At 39.9% G+C, this 24699-nt stretch overlaps 1 protein-coding gene across 1 annotated transcript in view; it reads left to right on the forward strand.

Annotated features, from left to right (window-relative positions):
* IKBKAP (inhibitor of kappa light polypeptide gene enhancer in B-cells, kinase complex-associated protein) overlaps positions 1 to 24699 on the forward strand; it is a 66542-nt gene that overhangs the window by 36558 nt on the left and 5285 nt on the right. Inside the window, exons 17-32 of the mRNA XM_018569988.1 lie at positions 855 to 908; positions 1003 to 1108; positions 2218 to 2333; positions 4541 to 4614; positions 11371 to 11449; positions 11534 to 11613; positions 12094 to 12231; positions 13368 to 13459; positions 14841 to 14986; positions 16120 to 16243; positions 17483 to 17580; positions 18362 to 18563; positions 18931 to 18992; positions 21306 to 21368; positions 22005 to 22065; positions 24047 to 24160. Of these exons, the coding sequence (XP_018425490.1) occupies positions 855 to 908; positions 1003 to 1108; positions 2218 to 2333; positions 4541 to 4614; positions 11371 to 11449; positions 11534 to 11613; positions 12094 to 12231; positions 13368 to 13459; positions 14841 to 14986; positions 16120 to 16243; positions 17483 to 17580; positions 18362 to 18563; positions 18931 to 18992; positions 21306 to 21368; positions 22005 to 22065; positions 24047 to 24160 (1609 nt within the window). The remainder of the gene's footprint in view (positions 1 to 854; positions 909 to 1002; positions 1109 to 2217; positions 2334 to 4540; positions 4615 to 11370; positions 11450 to 11533; positions 11614 to 12093; positions 12232 to 13367; positions 13460 to 14840; positions 14987 to 16119; positions 16244 to 17482; positions 17581 to 18361; positions 18564 to 18930; positions 18993 to 21305; positions 21369 to 22004; positions 22066 to 24046; positions 24161 to 24699) is intronic.

The raw sequence follows: 24699 nt of genomic DNA on the forward strand, positions 1-24699 counted from the left end.
GAGGTGCAGAAATTTACAAACTTTATGGTCTTTCTGATTTTAATATGGGTAGGCTAGAACTTTATTAGCATTGATGTCAGGGCTCTGACAGAAATATTCTAAAATACATACTTCTGTTTACTCCACAAATGTGTTGATTTACGCCTATGTTTATGATCATTTTCATGTTTGACCTAACCTGTTTTATACAACAGACAGGTATCCTCAAGTTTTGCATTAAAATGTCTTTGCAAATTCTCTGGTGCTTTAGTGATTGCAAACCACCAAGGGCATGCAGTGATTTTTTTTTGTTCTGCAGGCAAAATGCTATGTATAAATATAACAATTTTCTGCGCTTCCCCTTGACCCAAAGCTATTTTAAATTTTTACTTGTTATGAGGCTAGGCCTTGTGTGAACCCGGTTCGCCTATGTTCCCCCAAGCCCGCTCCAAACTCTGACCACCACCCCCTTCTTCCAACCCAATTAGTGGGGGTATTTGCAGGGGGGGTTATTCAAGGGGTGGAATGCGCCTCCCCACAACTGATTGGGGGGGGGATGAGGGGATGATGGTTAGAGTTTTCAGTGGGCTTGGATGAACTCAGGTGGGTTTCCACCAAGCCCACCTCCATTATAAGTTTTTACTTACCTGCATCCCATGTCTACAGCTGCTGCAATAATAATATCACATGACCAAAATATTGCAGCGCCTATACAGTCAATCCCCATAGACTTCTGTGGGACAGGTACCTGAGTATATAAAGTCAAATTATGAGGTTGTTTTTATAAATAATAATAATAATAATGTTTCTTTAATTAAATCATGTATAAATCAAACATTTTGATTCAAATATTTAATGTCGTATTTCCATTTCAGGAAGTTGTCTTGGGTATCACTGATAGGTCACGTTTATTTATTAATAATTTGGTGGTAAGTTTTTTGTTTTTCTTTTTAACTCTGTAGTCATTTAGCAGCTGGTTGGCTTCACATTTGGTTAATAAACATTTCTTCCCAATCCTGACAGGTAGCTACCAATATCACTTCCTTTGCAATATATGATGACTTCCTACTTTTAACTACCCATTCTCACACCTGTAGATGTATATCTCTCAGAGAAACCTCACAGAAAGGTAATCTTTCAACTCTGATATATGTAAAGTTCCTCCTTTGTTAGCCACTGGTGGGTGTCTGTCACCAAGTCTTGGAGTTATAATTTTATGTGATGCCCTGCTGGGAAAAGAGGAGATAAAACTGATATTACAGCAGCTAGTTTCAAAGTTGGCTTGGCTAGACTGCTCTTTAAATAGACCATGTTACACTTAGCTGCTACAAGGTATTAAGTTCAGGCAAATAGAGGGGCAGCTATCATTACCTTCTGCTATGGCTGAATATTTAGCTGTTTTGAAGGGCCAACTCCCCACTATTTCCTGGTTGTGACAGAGTTTGCATGCCCAGTCCCACCTCTCACACATGTCTCTTGGCCAACAGGGTAGCCCATTATGGCAGATGGCTAATAGGAAGTCTGTGGGAGGTGTTGGAACTACCCTAAAAATGTCAGAGCTTTGCCCATTTAGAATGATATTTGGGCATTGCAGAGGGTAGTGAAGCTTCTGCAGGCTGAATAAGATCTACTTTCTAGAAACTTACTTAGTGTGCACAATGTGAACTTTAATAAAAACTATTGAACAGTAAAGTATGTGCATCCTATAGTGTTAGCTTAGGCCAGGGCTGATTGGTTAACACCAGCTGTCTCCAAAAGTGTTTTATACACTGATTTTCCATTCCAGGTCCCTCTGTTTCTGAAACTAAGCAAGGATAGTATTTAAAATTCACACATTATGTAAATCAGTAAGGCATATGTCAGCACCACCAAGTCATGTTGTTAGGGTAAAACGTACAAAGGTGGCGCCATCCTTCTGACCAGAAAGGAACATGACAGCATTATCAGGAAGATTTCTGTTTTTATACATACATACATACATATTACTTGCATGTAACATGAAATAATATATATCTGATGTCAGGTCCACTTGCGCAAGTACGATAAGAATATAAACTGTGTGTGCTCTTTCATGTTAATGTTTGCTTTTGGTGTGGTTTGCAGTTAGCTTTCTTGGTCAAATCCACTTAAGACAAAGATATACTATACATATGCATTAAAGACATTTGGTATTTTTTTTCCTGAGATGCCCTACAGTAACAAAAAATGATGCCTTGTTATGGCTATTTCATTGCACAGCACTGGAAGCAGTCCTGAGCAGCACGTCCAGCTCAAATGATGAGACCATTCGAAAAGTGGAAAGAGGATCTCGGGTTGTCACAGTAGTTCCACTGGATACCAAAGTCATTCTACAGGTTTTTTTGACCTTGTTATTTTTTCCATTTTTTTTTTTAAGACGACGTCATACAAAAAGTTGTAATATATAATTAGATCATAGATATGCATACAGAAAAACTAGCATAAACTAGCTTTGCACTACAGCACCATCTAGTGCTCAATAGTTAGTCAGCAACACAATCAATATGCCGTTGCATCTCCAACAGTAGTAACGTAAAATACAGACAGTGCAGTTTACAGTATTTGTTTAGCTGTTTGTTGAAGTACTCAATGTCGGTACATCTTTGTATGTAGTGGTACAGATACCTGCCTGATAGCGGTGCATCTATGATTTCTCTCCTCCTGCTGGGCGCTGCTCTGTGTGCCAGCGGGGAGGAGAGAAACTGTCACAGAAGGCTGAGCGGTCCTGGAGGAGGAGAGCGCTGTGAGCGGCCGGTGTCTCTCCTCCCCGCAGTGCTCAGCCTCCTGTTAAAAATCAGGAGAACGGTGGTGTGGGCAGAGACAGCTCTCAATGCTGTCACAGGAGGCGGGCCGGTGGTGCGGGGAGAGTAGTCAGCTGTCAGATCGAGCTCTCCTCCCCGCACCGCTCACTCAGCCTCCTGTGACAGCCGATCCAGGATGGATAGCGAGTACAAACACTCAGTGACCGCTGAGTGTTTGTAAATAATTTAGGACATAGTATGGTTACTATAGCCTCAATTATGAATGAATGGGAGTGATCTGCATCACCTCCTGTTCATTCATGATTGTGGTTATAGTAAACACACTGAAGGGAATTTATCAAAACTGGGGCAGACAAAATCTGGAGCAGCTGTGCATGGCAACCAATCAGCTCCTCTTTCATTTTCAAATCTTAACTGAACAAACTGAAGAAAGAAGCTGATTGGTTGCCCTGGGCAACTGCTCCATATTTTGTCTGCTCCAATTTTGATCAATTCCCCTCATTACATCCACTAGTTTTGAATGACCAGGAACACTCAGTATAGAGGATTCCTGTTCGTTTATAACCGGGGATGCAGAAAAAGATTGTGAGGACTCTTCTCAATCTTTTTTTTCTATTTTAAAAGGGAAATATCAGGGGTCTGTTTAGACCCCAAATATTTCCCCGAAGCCCCCGACAGTAAAGTAAAAAAATTAAAAATATTTTATAAAAATATATTATTTTTTTTTTACATATAGTTTTTATTAGATTATAAACATACAAGGGGATGTTGTACATCCTATGACTCACCTCATGGTGATAGTGCATTACAATCAAAGCAAATCGTAACATTTGACAAGTTCACATTGTGATGTAAGAGATGAAATCAGAGCTAAACAACAGTCAATTTTAAAGCATTGCAATGTGTGGAATTATGGCGGATAGTATGAAAAAGTTATGTTCGGCATAATGAGCTTCATATCATACAATCTTAGCGTCTCGCTATTGTTTAGGCCAATTAAACCTTATAGGCATAACGAGCGTCTGAAAAATACTGGTTATAAGTTCCTGAGGTATAAAAATTATTTTAACAAAAAAAATGTAAAACCTTTAAATACATTTGAAAAAGTTAGAAAAATAAAATTTTTGGTTTCCTGACATTTTTTTTCCTTTTTGTTGCACCTCTGCTTATTTGTCTTTTCTTCCCCAGTCTTCTGACAGTGGGCATGTTTACTAAGGGCAGATTACTAGCTCTCCTATTATTTCCTGATTTTTGGCACATGTGACTAGACATGTAACTAGGACATGTGACCACACACACCATCTCAGGGGAGGAAAATGCCTTTCCCTGAGATCTTGTGAGATTACAGATAAGATTTCCCAGCAATGCTCTGCTGATGACAAGGCGATCCCAGTGTGCATTGCTTTGGCAAACTGAAGTCATTTTGCCTTTCAAAGCAGGAATTGAATGCTCTGCAAGTGTAAGTATTTCAAATCACAGCATTTTACACCTGGCATGTCTATGTTATTATTAATCATCATATATAGAGGGATGCATTGATAGAATTAGATTTTTGAGTGTAAAGGTCCACTTTAAGTGCTGCAATCGTGAACTTGATTAAATAAATCCGACTACTTTCTGCAGTGGATACAAATTAAACAGCTGGTAACTTTTCCACTGCTCTTTTTTCCTGTAGTATGTTTTTTTTGTGTGTGTGGTATTTCTGACTTGTAATGTCTTATGGTTGTTATTTATTTGTTGTTATTTATTTTCTTAAACTGTTTGGCAATACATTCTAACAGATGCCACGTGGAAATTTAGAAACCATTCACCACAGAGCTCTTGTCCTTGCACAGATACGGAAGTGGTTGGACAGGTGAGTAATCAACTACTAAAGTAGCAATGACATTTAAAGAACTGTACAACATATATTTAAAATACTATTTATATTGTGTCTGTGAAGGTTCTCATTCATCAAGGCCATGGTATATCTGTAAAAATAAGGCAAAGCAACTGGACTTGCTGTATTTTTTTTGAAGACGTTTCACTGGTCATCCAACCAGCTTTCTCAATTCAGAATCACTTGTACAAAAATTCTCTGGGAATATATATGGCGAATGTTGCTCCAATTCACATAATCTGTTAGTCACAACCAGGTGTTGATTGCATTTGCATAATTGGAGTCTAGGAGGTGTTATTAACCTGCCCAGAGAGAGTGTTAAAACAGCATTGTATGTGGCAGACAATAGATGTCTCACCCCTGCACCTTTATTCAATCTTGACTTCCATTTTTACGTAAATGGCCTCTTTTTCAAAATGGCCGTTTCACTGGATGACCAGTGAAACGTCTTCAAGAAAAATACAGCAAGTCCAGTTGCTTTGACTTCTTTTTTTCCAGATATACAATTTATATTGTTTCTGCACCTATATGTGCAGAGGTACAGTTTAGGCTTTATGTGCTACTACTTCTAATCAGTATGCTAGGATTGTTATTTCCCATTTAGATGTAGACATCGAAATATCCACAATGGGAACTTTTCTTAATTGTATCAACTATTTTTTCACTTATTATTATTTAAAGGAGAACTATGGGGTCAGTGTTTTTCCCCATAGTTCTCCTTAGGGTAACGGGAGGACACAAACTAGCGTCCTCCCGTTACCCTAAGCTCAGTATACCGCGAGTTACAGCTCGCGGTATAATGAGACGCTGCAGCCGGAGCAGATCCCGCCTTAGACGACGGGATCCGTCCAGCTGCGTGCGTGACAGCTGGCTCTGCCTATCTAGAGGCAGAGCCCGCTGTACCCGCCCCCTCCCCCATCCGTTCCGCCAGTCAGCGCTGGCAGATCGGAGCGGGGAGAGGGGAATCCAGCCCCTCCCCCTGTCGCGGCAGAGAGCCGTGACAGGATCGAGAGGTGAGCGAACCCGGTATGTGTTCGCTCACCTCCCGATCTACTGAGCCGACCTGTGACAGTCTCAGCAAGCACTCACCTCATAGTTCTCTAGGGCTGCAGCTAACGATTATTTTCATAATCGATTAGATTCTCCTTTAAGGGCACAGTGGAGATTGTGAATTTCTGACCCTTTGGTTACAGCGCCTCCTTCAGGAGTTGCGGAAAATAAATAGACACCGGCACTCCAATAGTAAATCGATTACGTCTATTTATTGACGTACATCAAAAGCAAAATAACACACTTAGTGCGACGTTTCGGGGACAGACAGGAACCCCTTCATCAGGCAAAACAAGTGGAGTTGGACACTAGGCAAAAAAAAAGGACAGCTTAGTGGCAGCACCTGATGGTGGCTAAACTCTCCCCATAAAGGCAGCACAATTTTTCACCTAGTATCAAGGAGTAAGGACCTACGTCCTTCTGGGAATCTTCGTTTTTTTTTCCTTTTGCTGGGAATTCTTTTTTTATTTTTCAAGACCTTTTAATCAGCAGATAAACTAGGTGACAGGCTGGATAATCTAGATCCTTGTAGTTCCCCAGCGTAGCTACTGGGTGCATGCAGAAACTTAGATCCAGGAAAAGACAGACCCCATACTTAGCTAAGGGCATCCTGTGAGTATTTCTTACAGTGGGGCCCTTATGACTAAGTGATAACCTCTCTCCTTCTCTATGGGTGGAATCATTGGCATCATGCCCTGTCACTGGAATGCAGGGCAATATGCAGCATGCTTGCGGGAAGACTTGACTCCTCCCTTACGCCTACAGAATACGTTTTCAGGGTAAGGTGGGCTTATGGATCCCACCTTCCTCTCTGGTTGTGGCAGCGATTTGTTTTTTTATTTTGTGCTGGTTGCTTGGGCTTCTTGCCAGGGGCACCTAAGATAGCTGGACACCCATCTCTAGGGTACTTAAAGGGTCTGCACTTCCCCAATGTGCTTACTTAGTACCCTGCCTGTCCTACATAGTCTTGGTTACTCAGGTAGCTACCTCTGGGGAGACCTAAGAGGTCTCCCCGCAGGTAGCTGCCTTGGTTACTGATTAACCAAGGCAGCTTCCCTCAGGGAGACCTCCTTCACAGGGCCTTCTTCAGCTTGCATGGAGCTCTGTGTCTTTGCAGTTATATGGGCCATAATGCATAATGTGCTTCTCTGTGGACACTGTAATCGTATCTTACCGCCTCCAACTACAGGATCTTGTTTTGTCCTGCTGGCATCCCTGCAGACTCCTAGTCCCCTGGTGCAGAGACTCTGTGTTGACTTGTTTCTAAATCCTTTCAGGTGATGATGTTTCTGAGAGCTGCAGGCCACTGCCATAGCTTCTAGGTTTAGTAAGATTATATCAATTCTTATTACTGCAGTGCATGCCACCAAGAACTGGACGAGCAGCATCTAGTGTTTGCTAGTACTGCTATACCTATCTAGGATCTCTTGGGAGGCTGTAGACTATTAGTAACTTTCCGATGCACACCGCCCTATCATACTTCCCCATAATTTCACAGTCCCATATCCCTTTTGGGCTGTTCCTTCTGTCACTCCAGCTCCACCATTTAATATAGCACTGATTTCTGTGGAGGATGCTCCTGTAGTGGGATTCCATGGATATGACTGGAGGTTCTTACCAATGTCTTGCTTCTCTGGCAGGTCCTGCACACAACTTGCCTTTGGCCGTTATGTAGTCTGTCTATAATTTTTGGTATAGACTCCAGATTGATCGTACTTGTGTAGCGTTGAGAGCACATGTTGGTTACCCGACACGGGTTTGTTGATATTTCCCATCCCTTTTTTTTTTTTTTCTTGCACGTGAGTTCTTTATCTGTGAATATGCTGAGTGCTCATAGTAAGACTGCAGGCCAATGTAGTAGGTATGTTACGGTATGTGTCTCTTCGGATCTGTCTTGGACAACCATCATTAAAAGAGAGCTATGGGGTAAGTGTTTTTCCCCATATTTCTCTTTAGGGTCATGGGAGGGCATATACTAACCTCCTCCCTTGACCCAAAGCTCAGTATGTCGCGGGCTATTGCCTGCGATATACTGAGAGTGCCGCAGCCGAGACGGATCCCAACAATACTGTCCAGATCCACCCAGCTGCGTGATTGACAGCTACCTCTGCCTATCTAGAGGCAGAGGCAGCTGTGCCCGCCCCCTTCCCCGTTCGTTCCTCCACTCAGAGCTGGAGGATCGGAGAGGGGAATCCCTGCGGGAAGCGGTGACTGACACCGCACTCTGCAGGGAGACGATCGGGAAGTGAGCAGATTGGCTGCCTGTTTCTGCTCACTTTCCGATCAGTAGAGCCGACCTGTGACAGCTTCTTTGTCACAGGTCGGCTCTTACTATGAGGATTAGTGGAAATCACTCACCTCATAGTTCTCCTTTAAGTATGTCCTTCAGGATAAGTATATTTATTACTCCAATAAGGAATCCTGGGCCTCCATCTGAGATATCTTGTTTCCTCTGCTGATCTGCAGTCTAACCCTCTTTAACCCCTTCGTGACTGACGACGTATAGTGTACGTCGCCAGCATCGGGGCTGTTTAAACAGACTCCCGGCGACTTTTGCCACCAGGACTCTATTTAAACTTGTAGAGCCGACTGTCGGCTTTACAACAGAAGCGATTCTGGCGACTTACCTGTCGCCAGATCGCTTCTGTGTCCCGAAGAAGGGGCCGCGCCCCCCCCATAAAATCAAATAAAATAAATCTAATAATAAAAAAAATGTAAAATTCCCCCGCGAGCACGCGCGTCGCCACGTAAACACGCGTCGGGTGCGCCTACGTATGAAAACGACAAACGCGCTACACATGTTGGGTATCGCCGCGCACGCCGGAGTGAGAGCAACAATTCTAGGGCCAGTATTTTGGGGTATCTCTAAATTGATGACCTGTGGGGGCTTTTAAAGCGTCTTCTGTGGACTTTGTGGGGTACTGCAGTTTTTCGCCGTTTCACGGACGCACGCAATTTGTAAACTGGGCATGTTGGGTATCGTTTTACTCGTTGTAACCTCATATTTTATATTTCATTTTAAAAAAATGGGTTTTTGTTGTGTTTTGGGGCATTTAATTAAATTTATCACTAAATTTTGGGGTTTAATAAGAAGTTGCGCTAATATTGCGCAACATAAAAATTTGCAACTACCACCATTTTATTCTACAGGGTCTTGGCATTCAGAAAATATATAATGTGTGGGGGTTTTAAGTAATTTTCAGGCCTAAAATGTGGAATATAACATGGGTGCAAAAAATGGAAAAAAAAAGGCCTCAGTCATGAAGGGGTTAATGTGTGTGGATGCCTATGCTCCCATTTTCTCGTAGGGGAGTGGTATTGTTACTACTTGTGGACATCTGTTCAGGAAGCATCTCGGATGTTTGGCAATGGGAGATGGCTTTTGGGGGGTTAATATCTAGAGCTCTGTTCTCATTCTCCTCCCCTTTTCATGTCAAACGACCTACCTGCATCTCCACACAAACAAGGGGATCTCTATGATGCTCTTTTGCTTCCAACATTTGTTCTATCCCAAACCATTAAGGGGGTATTGGGCCTGTCTGGGTTCTAGGCTCTATATGTGTTTGTCCTCAAAGCTTCCACATGGACACCACCAAGTGTGTCACAACCTCCTTCTTTAGGAAACCATTTTTTGTGGGACCTATGGCCACCCAAGGCGCATTCTTATGGGTCCCCCTTTTCCCAGCAGATTGTCGGTATGAGCATTCAGCACTTCCTGTTTGAGTCCCAACCTTTGGGGGCCAGTCTTGCTGCATTTCCAGGGCAATTCTTATGTGAGGTATCTGGATGACCCCCTGTTCCCAAACAGAACTGTACATACTTTACAAAGCTTGGCTGAAAATTAAACAGTCTGGAATTAGTGCTGGATCTGATTATTGCTTAGAGTTTCTTAAAATGATACTGAGCATTGCGCAAGCCAAGTTTTTTTTTTGCCTCCAAGGGGAACTTTTAACTCTCCACTCTTGAGATTCTCACTATGTCGGTTGAGAGCTGCCTGATTCTGCTATCCTGCATGAGGCTCTTGTGTGTCTGATGGTAGCCTGTTCTGCAAAAGTTTTGTTGCTCTGTTCCTATCCAGCACTATGCTCGACCTTCTGTGATTTGTGAGGCTGCTGTAGCCCAGCCGACTTGCTGGATACTGAAAATCCTCTTTTCTCTGGATTGGTGGCAGTGGGTATCCAGCCCTGTAGTTTGGGTAAGCCTTCCTTCTCCCTCAAGCCTGACTGGCTAGGGAAGAGTCCAGGTCAGTGCAGGGGAACTGTACACCAGTGGAATCCTGTCTCCCGTTCTACGTTTTGTAGCTTCAAGCTACTTAGTTGCCCCTACAACACTGGCCCTCCCGAATGGAGGGTCATCTGTAATGGATCAGTGGGACAATGCCTTGGCAATGGCATACATCAAACATACAAGGACACATCACTTATATGCCTCTTGGCACAGCTGCATGTTGCTTATAGATGAATGCCACTTTGTTGGATAATAGAGGTTGCATACAAATACTGTATATATAATAATCTAATCTATTTAACTGATAAATTGACTCCAAACATGTTGATTAGCAAAGAGTCATGGCGGATACTGTGTCAACTATGATCGGTTCTACGCTTCCATAGTATACGTGGAATGCCTGACAGAAATGTAGAAATATTTTTAGACATGTCTTTTAGTATCTAATAAACATGCCGTATGTTGCTGTAAGTCTATTGATTTGAGCTGTAATTGAGATGTTTGTATTGATGCAAGTAACCATCAAATAGCTGATTTAATTGCCTACTAAATTGTAGTGCACAATAAAGCTCATGGGCTGTTCATTTTAGTGCTAATGTTATCCTTGTGGTGGGCTATGGAAACATGTACTGCACACACAGCACTGTCTGTATCTCTTTCTGTTCCTGTAACTTCTGATCTGGGGTAATAAAAGAGAATCTTAAAAGGATTTTGGTAAGGAATGGGTTGAAGGCCACAGCTTAGCTTCAATCACATTTATAAGGACATTGATGAGATTAGGTATATATGAAGCCTTGTTTATACTGTGAACATTTATTGCTCAACCATCGGTTAGCCTGAAATTCTTGACATCAAAGGTTCATTGTTTCTTTGTTGATTTATTTTCAGTTGTTTAGTCACATGCTTCTAATGGATGTGGTTTCTGTGGTACTTAATAAAAATGGATATGAAAATAGGTGCAAGACCTGCTTCTTGCCTGCTTGGCTTATTGATTCAAACTAATGCAAAATACTTAATTTGTGATGTGCCCCTAAAATCTTTTTTTCCCTTTCAGTAATTTTTATTAGTTTTATCTTCTTACAGCTGTTACAACAGCAATCATAACAGTATAATACTGCTAATATAACATAAACGAAATGAACATTTGAGCAGTAATCCATGAACTGCAATTATATACAAAATGTACAGTATCTCCTCGTTGACCCAGAATAGAAATGTGTGTGAACTCAAAGGCAGACCTAATGAGCCTAGACCATATGGAAATTGAGAAGAATTCTAAATGTTTAGGTTTAGCATTAACCAACAGTCAGTTAAAGCTACTGGAATATTTTAAATGGGTATTGTTATATTAAATATTGCATAGTAAAAGACTCAATGCAATGGCATATTTTGTGTCTCCACTCATGATTTAGGCAGAGTGGGTAGATGTCATGATACTTATTTTATCTTTTCTAGTTTGCAGTTTAAAGATGCTTTTGAATGTATGAGAAAACTGAGAATCAACTTTAACTTAATTTATGATCACAATCCAAAGGTATGATTTTCTTTTACACTTTATATTGATTTGCTTGTTTTAATATGTGGTATGGTACTTAGCATTTCTACTGATGTGTTACAGGCTTTTTTGGACAACGTGGATACATTTGTCAGGCAGATTGACCTTGTAAATTATATAAATTTGTTTCTTACTGAAATAAAGTAAGTATAATATATATATTTTGCTTGTACCATATTTGTTTTTTTCTGTGTAGTATCACCTCAGTAAGTAAAGTTCACATATATTACCTTGCCACTTGGCATTATTTTCATAATTTTATTAAAAATATAACATTTTAAAAAGTAGAAATATAAAGGTACTTTCTTATTTTTATAAATGTTGTCACTGGAGTAGTTAGGTTATTGGAATGCATTTGTCAAAAGCCTTAAAATTACGACTGGTAGCTGATGTTTTTTTTCCAGCTTGTTTGTTTTTCTATAGTTATTGTGGCATAATGAACCAACTCTGCTGATTTAATTTTTTTTTCTTACTTGTGTTGTAATGGTTCCTAGCACATTATTCAAAGGAATTTTGAACAATAACCAGACAAGGCATTTTGAAAATTAGGAGACCATATATATTTTTTTAATTCATTGTTTTCATTGTTAGAGTTCTTGCTAATGGCATAACTTTGTTCTCAGAGAAGAAGATGTGACAAAGACTATGTATCCCACCCATACAACTTCTGCCACGACATCTTCCCAGACACCTAGAGCTAAAAAGGTTGATATCATATGTGATGCTATCAGAGAGGCCATGGAAAAACTCAGTCCTCAGAAGTATGTGTTGTATTTATTTCTTACTATTACCACACGAAATCATATTCGAGTCTGACAGAAATGTGGAATGATTTGTTTGAATACATCCCGCTCTATTTTTTTTTAGGTGATTTAGTATTAGCAAAAGTAAGCCTTCATGTGAAGAAATAACTACTTGACCCTCCCAGGAGGACACCTTACTTGAGCGCCTAGGGGATGTTTTTGCCATTTTGTTCTATTTGTGCCTCAGTAACAGTAGTTGAGCACTGTGCTGCGTAAAAATCGGTAGTTCAACCAGAATACCTCCTGCATTACATTAATGGCTGTTTATGCCATAGCTCATTTGGTCACATTTCTGGCACACCCTTTTGCTTTTTTGGTGCAGCTCAGTAATATCCTTATCAGTTCTAAGAACAGCACAATCCGTTTAGATGGCTTTTAGAAGCATACACAGCTGTTTTCTTCTTGGTTCCTTGAGTTTTTCTGGCAAATTAATACATGCTGTAGAAGGTGTGCTGTAAGGTGTTGGCTGGGCTAATGTGTGCCCAATAGCAAGCCCATGTTTGTGGTACCTATACTAAATGATGGCTGGAGCAGCACCTAGGATCTCAGTTACAGGGTCCTCCAGAGGGATCAAGTAATGATTTCTTCACTTTCCCCTCCTTGTGCTGTTACTAAAGGAATTTAAGTGGAGTGGAGATCCTCTTTCGTTATTTAAATTAAGTAAATTGTATTTATCATCCCAAGATATTGGCACATATATTAAACATATGGGCTTCTCTATTATGAATGTGTTTTCTTTGTTTAATAGAGCCTAGATTAAAAGAATGTTACACATTTCCTCTGTCTGTCTTTTGGCTTTGTTACTTTATTTATTTACTCTGAAAATACAAAATAAAAATAAAAAAATGAAGGAAAAGAAAAAAATGCTTTTATTTTACAACCTGCATTAAAAAAAATGTCTGCTGGAATCTGACTGTTACTGTATATGCAACACCTTAACCATATTGTAAAATACAGAGGAAAATGTATGCGTGTATCTGCATTTGTTTTTTTTAATGCTTTTTGGAATGCTTACCTGTTTTTCTGAATTGTTGCTAGTCTTCAACACTTTGCACCTGACAATATAAATCATCCTTCTCCCTTTATTCTCTTAGATACTTCTTATCAATCCTCACATCTTATGTCCGTAAAACTACCCCAGAGTTGGAAACTGCTCTTCAGAAAGTACATGAACTCAGAGGTAAAAGTTTAGACTTTGTCATAATACTAAAAAAAATTTTTTTGCTTGTATTTAAAGTGAACCTGTCAAAAAAGAAACATGGGGGTGCCATTGCCTACTGCAAGTAGAAGATCCCGAGCTGCTGTTATCCTCCTTGCTTTAATACTTATTTGTTAAATGTTGTTAACTCACTGTTAACAGTGAAATGGGCATACTGTTCTAAGATGGAAATTTAGAAATGGAAAATAAATAATCTTTGGTAAATGTGCCTTCAAAAACAACTCGGCATTGACAGCTTCTATAATATTATTTTGATCAGTGAATCTATAATGTATTTTCCAGTTAGTAAAATGTTTGAATTATTGTAAGGTTTGCCTGAAAGTAATTTATAACATCATTTTATATCTTTACAACATTTTGATTGTAAAAGTTCCAAACTTTTTCGTTCTGGATGTAGAGTGGGAAAGGTTTAACATGGAACTTGACTTTTGATGTGCACAAATAAGTTACATCTAATAATGGTTATCATTGGTCAAGATGGCTGCTGTGTAAGGTAAAAATCCTGGTATTCATGCTGGTGCTGCGGTATGTGCTGCAGCTCTTATACAGTGAAGGGATGTTGTTGTTTACCTTTCCTCTCCCCTTGCCCATTCACACTTCGTATTCTGTTCACGGAATAAACTTTGCTTTGTGAATGGACCGAGTAAGAGGAGGGGCAGATAAATGACAGGAACTCCACTTGTCAGTTTACAATACGCCTTCTAATGATAGTGCCCTTGCTACAGCCTTCTTTCATATCCATTGCCTTCTCTGTCTTGTCATCCTAACAATGCATTTTTCAGACACTTAATTTTTTATTTTTCTAGTTTCTGCAAGCTTGTATAACGAGGCAAATTTTAAGCACCCAATCACAACTATTCTGTTTGACAGCAATAATCTAAAATCTTTCGAGTTCCTAAACGGGTACATCACAGTTGCTGTTTGTTGCTCATTTAAAGTGACACTAAACTCACGAGTTGCATCTTAAAAATGCATTCAAGTAACTTACCTATTACCAAAAATGCAGTTTATTTCTGTATCACTCAGCTATAGATCCTCAAACCATCTCTGAATTGGTGCTGACACTGTCCTTCCTTCTGAAGGGTGGCTACTTTTCTTCCCCATGGTTCCTGTGTGTTGTAAAGTAGTCACCGCTCCAAGCTCACTCCCTTGATGGACTACAATCTCATGATTAGTTTACTAATAGACCATAAGTAAAATATGACCTAAATTATAGCCTATCACGGGAGAGAGCTTGGAGCGGTGGCTACTATTGTATTCAATTTATTGTAATTAAGGATTTAGTTTTGTAACAATTGTTGTGGATTTACTGTAATGACGTATTTAATACCCCATACTTATTTTAAAGAGAATCCATCTTCACATGAAGGTGTCAGTGCAGAGGAAGCTTTAAAATATCTGCTTTTCCTTGTGGATGTGAATGAGCTCTATGATTACTCCCTCGGAACATACGACTTTGACTTGGTCATCATGGTGGCAGAGAGGTCTCAGAAGGTTGGTAACAATTTTTGGCTGTATGTCATTAAAGGAGAAGTCCACTTTAAAAAGCAAAAAAAAATTAGATGCATGCATAATTATTTTAAAAAAAACTGCTTTGTTTTATATCCACTGATCACATTGCAACCGTGATCAGTGGATGGTGGGTGTGACAGGAAACATGGTTTTAAAGGTCAACTTAGCCTTTAATGTACATTATTTCTATTGCAAGCACATGAATATGCAGAACTGTAAATGTTTTTTGCTTGCCTTGCGTATTCTTTTATTGTGTTTCACATTTGTAATGAAAAGATAGAAGATACTTCTGAGAATAAAAACATTTTACATAGTACTATATTTTTACACTGTCTGATATAAAATAAAATATAAAAAGCTGATTTATTTTTTAAGTGTGTATTATTGTTGGACATCTTGTTGTACTATTAAAGCTGGACTGCTGTCACAAAAACACTCTTTTTAAATATATTCCTCAGTAGGCGCAAAAGATATAAATCTACTTTGTGTGCACCAATTTCCTTCACAAACCAAATTATTACCTTGTAAAAGTAGCAGTGACCTCATCATTGTGCTGTATATAGTCTAAACAGTAGCGAGTAGAGTTGTGGTCGAGGCCCTCTACAGCAGGGATGTCCAAACTGCGGCCCCCCAGCTGTGGTGGAACTACAAATCCCATGAGGCTTTGCAAGATTCTCACAGACATGACTCCCGGAGAGAGATGCTTCATGGGATTTGTAGTTTCACCACAGCTGGAGGGCCGGAGTTTGGACATCCCTGCTCTACAGGCTGCCTGCAGAAAACTACTGGAGGGGATGGATGCAAAGCCAGTCACCCTGCACAAGGAGAGCAGTAGTGACTGGTCTTGATTACAGGAAGCTCCTGTGCAAAAGTTTCACGCTGGAGTACTGCACAAATCTGGAAGAAATACATAGAGCACACCAAGATTCAAGTAAAAATACATACGCCTCTTGTATTTAGATAATATTTGATTGTCCCAGAGTTCAGCTTTAAGAAACCTGCTACGTTGGTACCTGTCTTTCTGTGAGACGTCACTCCCATGTTGCCTGGTTCTGCTCCAGTGGCACTCCAATTGTTTCTCTACTATTTTCCTTTTATCACCTCTTTCGGTTTAGGACCCCAAAGAATATCTCCCTTTCCTAAACACACTGCAGAAGATGGAGTCGAATTACCAAAGATACACTATAGACAAGCATCTTAAAAGATACAAGAAAGCTCTGGAACATCTTAGCAAATGTGGTAGGAGAACTATTGTTTTTATTAGCAGCCAGGATCTAGTGGAGATTTAAAAAAAAAAGCATACCTGACCCAAGCTGCATAAGTTTACTTTATTAGTCATGTAATAGAACCATTTCACCCATGTTCTGTTATCAACTTTCAAACATTTTCATTTTGACTGAGTGACCAGCTTAAAAACATGAAAGTTGATTCAAAAATGTAACTGCTGGCTGGAGGGTAGAACATTTCTGATTTTGAATATTCTAAGGTAAAAACTAAAATGTCTACTTTTTGGCATCTCTATTTGATAGATTCTTTAACTCAGGATAAGTTAGAATGGAAACGTACCTGAAATGAAAAATCATCCTGAGTGTACAGCCTGTGTTCAGTATGCAATTTATCAGTGTCCTTGTGTACCTTGTATTTGGCTGCTGATTCTACCAGTACTGGTGTGAATGTTTCATTTTCTGTGAAGGGCTGCCAACAATGTGATAGTGCTACTGAGTATGCAACAGTTTGTCAGTTTGTCAGTCAGATTCTCCTCATTTCTTTAACCAGTTGACATCCGCGGTGTTAAACCCCCTTCCAAAACTTTTTTTTATAGGTTACTTTTATTTTATTTTATTTTACTTGTTTATATGTGACTTTTATTTTTTTTTATTTATATATATATTTTTGCACTTATTGTTATTGCTATTATATAGGGGGATAATGGGGGTTGGCGGACGAAAAAACGGGCACATATAGACGATCGGCGGGCTATGGAGCCGCCGATCGTCTATATGTGAAATACCCGGTAACGGATTGGTGCATTGGTCGGGTCCTTTCTGCCAGTGCGCGCCCGCGAGCAGAAAAAAAATGCCGTTTGGAGACGGCAACCCATCAATGCTGCAGTGCCGTCCGTCCGTTTTTTTTACAACGGGCGGGCGGCAAGTGGTTAAGGCACCATCATGCCAACATCCCCCGCCCTAGAGGCATGGTGGTCGAGAAAAAAATGCCGACACCGCCTCCAGGGTTATGGCATTTACTCCCATCTCCCCTTGTCAGTAGATCATGACAACTTCCCTTACAGGAAGTAGCCTGGCCAAGGTATGGGTGGTCATACGATCAAGGGCAAAGTAATGCCTTAAACAATATTTAGAGGTAGATTGGCTTAAAAATGAGCAATTGCTGCAAAGGATTTGTCTTTACCGTAACGTTCTATGTTTCAGTGTTTATACTTGTCATCTACTTTTAACCTCTTTAATATTTATTTCTTAGGCCCAGAGCATTTTGTAGAATTTTTGAACTTGGTTAAAGATCAGAATCTATACATTGAAGCCTTGAAATTTTATCCAGCTGGATCTACTGAATATAAGGTTAGTAACAGCATTGTATGGCACAAAATATTCACCATTATTACTTTGGGTCTCTGGACCTTGTCTGTGACATCATTCTCTTTTATATCTAAACAATTTACTATCAGAGTAAAGGAAACCTGATCTGAGAGAAACATGGCAGCTGCCATTTCTTCCCTTTTCTTCTCAAAAATGCTAGTTGACGATGTTATGTTGGACCTCTGGTTTCAGTACTTTAAGTCCCCCAACCTGAAACAAGAATGAAAATAAGGTTTCGGTTGCTTTCTTGATCGATGTACTTGTTCCAGGTCAGTAAATCATTGGCTTCAACTACTGAAGCCAGAGGGTCAATATAGCAGCGAGGCATAAAAGAGGTCGGCATTGGCACCTTCATGAAAGGTTTACTTTAAAGTGTATTTCCACTTTTGCAGTCAAATTTGAGAAACCCCACTATATATGTTTGTGTTCCTTTTCACACAGTATATGTAAAAAGATTTTTTTTCTTTTAAATATATATATTGTTTTTAATTTTACATATGTCTTTGGTGAAAGCACTTGAATGTTTTATTCTTTTTAAGTTATGCAATGGCAATGAGAATATGTAACAAATATAAAGTAAGTGTTATCCCAATTTGACTGCAAAAGTGTAAATACACTTTAAGCCTAATCTTCCACATAGCTGGTTGCGATATAGTGTATGCTCCACATCTGTTCTGTACTGTGGAATCTATCGGTGCATGTTTGACTGCATTACTGTATGGTATTTTTTTGCTAAAGAATGACCTAAACTTATGTTTTACAGTCTATCAATGATGCTTATGGGGATCATTTATATTCAAAACATCAGAATGAACAAGCTGGTCTCATCTTTGCTCGTTGTGGAAGTTTGGAGAAGGCTCTTGATGCTTTTGTTGCATGTAGTAGCTGGCAGCAGATACTGTGCATAGCTTCCCAACTGCAATTCCCCGAGGATAAAATGGCTTCCTTAGCTCGGAGTGTGGCAGGTGAGGGGATCAGATTCTCTGAAGGGAATGTATTTTTAAAGAATTTATGTTAAATATATTCAATAACATGTCAAAGTTTCTTTGCGGCAGTTCAGCATTTTGAAAATTTTACCATTAGTACAGTTGGACTTGCTATGATTTAGAAACTGCAAACAGCTGTTTTTATGCAAACATTTGTGGATTCAGGGAAATTCACTAATCAAATGATGTGGAAGCAACGAGAAACCCAATAGAGAAAGTAGGAGCAAACCATGTTAACTCTTTCAAAACTTTCTTTTAAAGGTTTGTGTGCCACATACAATATAAGGTAGCTTATTGTATAAGGTGCTGTGTATAATTCAGTTGTTGTTTTGCTGTTTCCATCCAGGCAAGCTGGTAGAGCAGAGGAAGCATGAAAATGCGGCATTACTTCTGGAACAATATGCTGAGGTATAGTCTCATTTTGGTTGCCTATTTTGACCAAAGAATAAGGGCCAATTTACACTAACGTCACGTGGTAACGCGCGGTATTGCACATTACATGCAATACTGCATTGCAGTGCTATTCATTTTGAATGGCACTCAAACTCACCAGGGCAATGCTTCTGCTTTGTAGAGTGCATCAACGCATGGTATTGAGTTGTGTTGCGTCTCAAAAAACGGTCACGTCCGTTTTCTCCATGTTAGGGTGCATTGGTAACCCAGTCATTTAACCCCTGGGTTAAATGACTGGGTTGCCGGCCGGCTTCTCTGGTGTCGGGGGGGGAAGCTAGTGAGGAGATTGGCGAGCCTCCATTCACCGATCTCCTCCCCGTACTATGGGACCGGGAGCGACGTGTATTACATCACTTCCAGTCCCTGAGCTGTCATTGCTGGGCTCCTGAACGTGCATTGAATGTGCGATCTGCACTTCAATAGCTTATTTAGAGTGTCAAGGTGACACTAGGGGTCTTTTGGACCCCCCAGTATCACATAAAAGAGGACTTGTCACCACTAATCTGTTATCACATGGGGGGCTGGCATGTGATGGCAATTAAACTAAAGTTTTTAAAATTAATATTTAAATAAATGTAAAAATGATAATACAAATTTTTTTTACAGTCCCCCGCGAGCACACGTGTCTTCACGTAAAACATGCGTCGGGTGCACCTACGCATAAAAACGACGATTGCGCTGTTGGGTATCGCCATGCATGCCGAAGTGAGAGCAATAATTCTAGGGCCAATATTTATGCATATATCTAAACTGATGACCTGTCGGGGCTTTTAAAATGTCTATGGACTTTTTGGGGTACTGAATTCTGTGGCCGTTTCATGGACGCACACAATTTTTAACCTGGGCATGTTGGGCATCTAGTTACTCGTTGTAACATCATCTTTTATATATTATAAAACCAAATGTGTATTTTATTGTGTTTTGGGGCATTTAAGTGCATTTTTCACTACATTTTGGGGTTTGATAAGGAGTTACACTAATATCGTGCAAGAAAAACAAATTCAACTGCCACCATTTTGTAGGGTCTTGGCTTTCAGAAAAGATATAATGTTTGGGGGCTTTAAGTAATTTTCAGGCCTAAAATGTGGATAACATGTAAACAAAAAAGGAAGATTAAAAAAAGACCTTGGTCACGAAGGGGTTAAATTGACTACCTTAGGCAACACACGTTAATACACAACGTAATGCACATCAACGCTCCACACAGTCTGAAAGGGCCCTAAAAGTTTTTCTTAATGCCATTGAAAATGTCTGTTCTCTGCAAGAAGTTATACTAGACATACAATAGTACATAATGTTATTTATGGTGATACTGTGGTCTTCCAAGCTAATAATTGTAGCTCTTTGGAAATTTTTTTGGGGGGAATATATCAAAACTGGCTCAGTTGCCCATGACAACCAATCAGCTTCTCTCTTCAGTTTGTTCAGTTACGATTTAAAAATGAAAGAAATAAGCTGATTGGTTGTCATGCACTGCTGCTCCAGATTGTCTGCTCCAGTTTTGGTCAGGATTTTATGAATTTTATTTATATGTAGAATGATTTCTCTTTAAAGCCAGTTGGATTTGTCTAGGTGGGTGACAATATGTACTGCTCTGGAAATAACGTATATATTCTTTTCACGTAACTAAGTTTAGGAAGCTTTAGGGTCTGTGTCCACAAGCTCCTGGCTTGTGTTGATGTCATCAGTCTGAGATCAGACTTTATTACGGGGTGTATTTGACCTGCAGTTGACCTACTTCTCACCTGTATTGGACCTTCAAGAGGATTTTTTACTCTTGTTGGCAGTTTTGAACATGGCTTCAGTCAGGTTTTAGACCGGACAGTGGTTGTAAACTTGCTCCCCTCGGCTCCTCCAGATAGAGGGTTAATATACAGAAGTGTGCCAATTGTTGATGGTATTAGGCATGGGAAATGCTAGGTTGTCCTGTACCAGTTAGTTTGTCATGGGTAAGAGATAAAAGTGTCTTTTGGAAATTCACAGAAATTTGGAGGTCCAGAAGGTTTCGTAACTGGGCTTGGCTGGTATTATTGACGGGTTTGTCATGTTAATCCGCTTCTTTGTATAGATCACATAAATTGTTTGGATTCTTCTACAACACTCCCATAGACGTGTGGCACAGGGCCTTACTCTGTATACTCCTGCAGTTCATCTCACCGACCCAATGCCCTTTTCCCTAAAAAACGTATAGAATAGGAGGTTGTGCAAGCTTTCTTAGAACAGTGTTGTATTTGCTTGTTGCTGTTAACAATACTGTATTTATTGTAGGACTATGAAGAAGCAATTCTTTTGCTGTTGGAAGGAGCATTCTGGGAGGAGGCCTTGCGACTGGTAGGAATGTTTGAAAAAAAGAAGAAAAAAAAATACTACTCTGCAGCTTTGTTGACTTCGATACCTCAGTTGTATGTTCCAAGTACTGGATCATAAATTGAACCCAGAGCCAATATTGGAGTTACAAAGCGCTATAAAGAAAATAAAGGTTGAACCCTGTCCCTTGTAGTTCTTTCTTTATGTGGATTAGGTTAGGGTTTCATTCCCCCACTGGGAATTTGCAACTCTTTGCGACCCAGTGAGAAGATATTCTTTCACACATGCCAAAGCTATTCCAAGCCAAGTTAAGCTCTTTGCAATCACGCTTTATATTCACCTGAAGTACATATTCAGATCCTTTTACTAATAATCCACTATTCTGCCAACGGACCCTTTATAAGGTGATATGGGCATACATGTCTTTGCAAGTTGTGCACATGGTTCTCCTGAGTTCAATCTCAGGGTTAATAAATGCTGTTAGGCCCATCTAATGTGTGCCTAGATAACTAACATTAGGCTGCATCTGACAGGATACAGAGTTGCACTAGTGCAGGGAGAAAAATGGTATAATGAGTTTTTGGTGAAACGTAGGAATTACGGAGCCAATAAAGGTTAAACTAGATGATGTGTGTTTTTTTTTTTTTCTTTTATTCCTAGACACACAAATACAAACGTCTTGACATAATCGAAACAAATGTGAAGCCTGCAATAACTGAAGGTAAATTACTCTGTGAAATGCATTGTATGTATAATACATAGATGAGCATCATTCAACAGTTTAGTTAAAAAAAAAAAATGTGAATAAAGAAAATCTGTCACTTTTTGGCATCTGTAATCATCTGAATCTCCACTGTCCACACTTAAATTAAGTTTACTCAATTGAGTGTCAGACAGTAAGCCCGTGAAAAAAAAAAACCCTGTCGGATACAGAGGTGGGCAAATTTGTTGGTACCCTTAAAGCTCATTTAAACAATGCTTAATTCTTCCTGGAAAGTGTTAAATTAAAAAATAATTGTCCCATCTTATACCTGCATGCCTTTGGTATTCCATTGACATTTCCTCCTGTCCTGTAACTGAAGGTTTGCGACAGACTGCCCCCAGATCGCTTCTATGATCCAGTAACCGGCCGCCCTGACAACCCCGTCGTGTTTCCTGGGCTCCGCTGCCCATCTTCTGGGCCCAGGAGCGGCTGGTCGGGTGTCAGCGGGAAGCTGGAGAGGAGATCGGTGAACGTCTGTTCACCGATTTCCTCCCCGTTCTATGGGACCGGGAGCGACGCGTATTACAATCATTCCAGTCACATAGCTGTCATTGCTGGGCTCCTGAAGCCCAGCAATAACCTACTAAAGTGCGATCTGCCCATCAATAGCTTATTTATAGTGTAAAGGTGATACTAGGGGTCTTTTGGACCCTCAGCATCACCTTAAAGAGTAACCGTCACTGCCAATTTGTTATCACATGGGGGGCTTTTAAGCCCCCCTATGTAATAGCAATTACAACTATATTTTTTATTTTTAAATTTACTTTAACAGTATAAAATAAATGAAATGTAAAAATATTTTAAAACATTTTTTAAAGTCCCCCGCGAGCATGCGTGTTTGGTGCACCAACGTACGAAAACTATGATTGCGCTACACATGTTGGGTATCGCCGCACACACCACAGTGAGAGCAATAATTTTAGGGCCAATCTTTACACGTATCTCTAAACTGATGACCTGTAGGGGCTTTTAGAGCATCGACTACGGACTTTTGGGGGCACTGAAATCTGTCGTAGTTTCAAGGACGCACACAATTTTTAACCTAGGCATGTTGGGTATTTATTTACTCGTTGTAACCTCATCTTTTAAATTTTGCAAAAAAAATTGTTTTGTATAGTGTTTTGGGGCACTAAATTTAATTTAAGTGCATTTTCACAAAATTTTGGGGTTTGATAATACGTTGCGCTAATGTCGTGCAACATAAACATTTGCAACTGCCATCATTTTATTCTATAGGGTCTTGGCTTTCAGAAAATATATAATGTTTGGGGGTTTGAAGTAATTTTCAGGCATAAAATCTGGATTATAACATGGGTGCAAAAAATAAAAATAAAAGGCCTTTGTCCTTAAGGGGTTAACATGTGCTGTTTAATCAAAATAAGTGTAATTTTTCATTAGTTTTGTCAGTTTCAAGTTATTCAAGAGAAAATTGTGGGTTCTTTCATGTACCAACATATTAGTCCACAGCTGTAACAAAGGCGCTGTCAGGATTGCGATAATTTAAAGTAAATACTTTTTTAAAAGGACATTTTGACCTTCTCCAGCAGCCTTTGTGGAGTTTTCGTTATCAGGCACGGGGCTAACCTATCTTCTGACTGGGAGGGAATACAAGAAAATAATAGCACACAGATGGGTATTCCTAAAAGAGAGGTTTTACTAGCCTAACAACAAGAGTAGAGATTGGATGGACATGGGATGGTTATGATTATCCTTGCTACAGCACCTAATATTTCACTAACCAGGAACCAGCATTTGGCCTGTGAAGTCAGGACTTCTGTAGGTAGTGAAGTAGGATCCAAGCCCTGGAACTTGCAGCTTTTAAAACACTTGTCTTATAGTAGATGCCCTAACAGGTTGCTTAAGTTGACTACTTCAATGAGAGTGCGAGATATGATTTTACCACATTATTTATTGAAATAACCATTTATTGTTTGCTCAGCTCAGAAGAGTCACATGATATACCTGGACAATCAGAAAACAACATTCGCTCGGCACAAACAGCGCCTGTCTGTTGTACGAGAACTGAAGGAGAAAGCTCGACAAGGCTTGCTCGGTATGTACTTTGATATTTCTATATACATACTCTCCAGCTTTGAAACCTTCAGGAGCACCTTAATAACCCACCTGTTCAGACAACCACACAATCTGTATGAAGTTAATCTCCCCACTGACGCATCATTGCTTTCCTATCTGACAAGGTGTGCATGATTTCTTAATATTCAGCTATTACTTGTGCCTCACCTCCTTGTTTCTTTCCCTGTAGTGCTTGGTCTCATGACCTGGAATAAAGGCTGGCCATACATTTAATAGTGTCTCTCAGTGCCAGCAATTGTATTCAGCAGCCGGAGCTCCCACGGCTGCTAACTACCTGGACAGTGATGCAGGCACTATTGGGCAAAAACATTTCCGACCAGCTCCTTCGACAAAAGTTACAAAAATCGACTTTTGTCAAGCCGCTCATTGCTCAAATTTCAATAATTTCATCAGGAGCCATTAGAAATATGCTCAGTCTATGGCCAGCTTTACACTCTTTTTACAGTTATCAGATCTTGAAGAGATCTCCAGTTGCCTCTTCTATCATCCTGCAGTGGG

Source organism: Nanorana parkeri, unplaced genomic scaffold (assembly GCF_000935625.1).
Source record: "Nanorana parkeri isolate BGI_ZX_2015 unplaced genomic scaffold, ASM93562v1 scaffold1439, whole genome shotgun sequence".
Lineage (NCBI taxonomy): Eukaryota > Metazoa > Chordata > Amphibia > Anura > Dicroglossidae > Nanorana > Nanorana parkeri.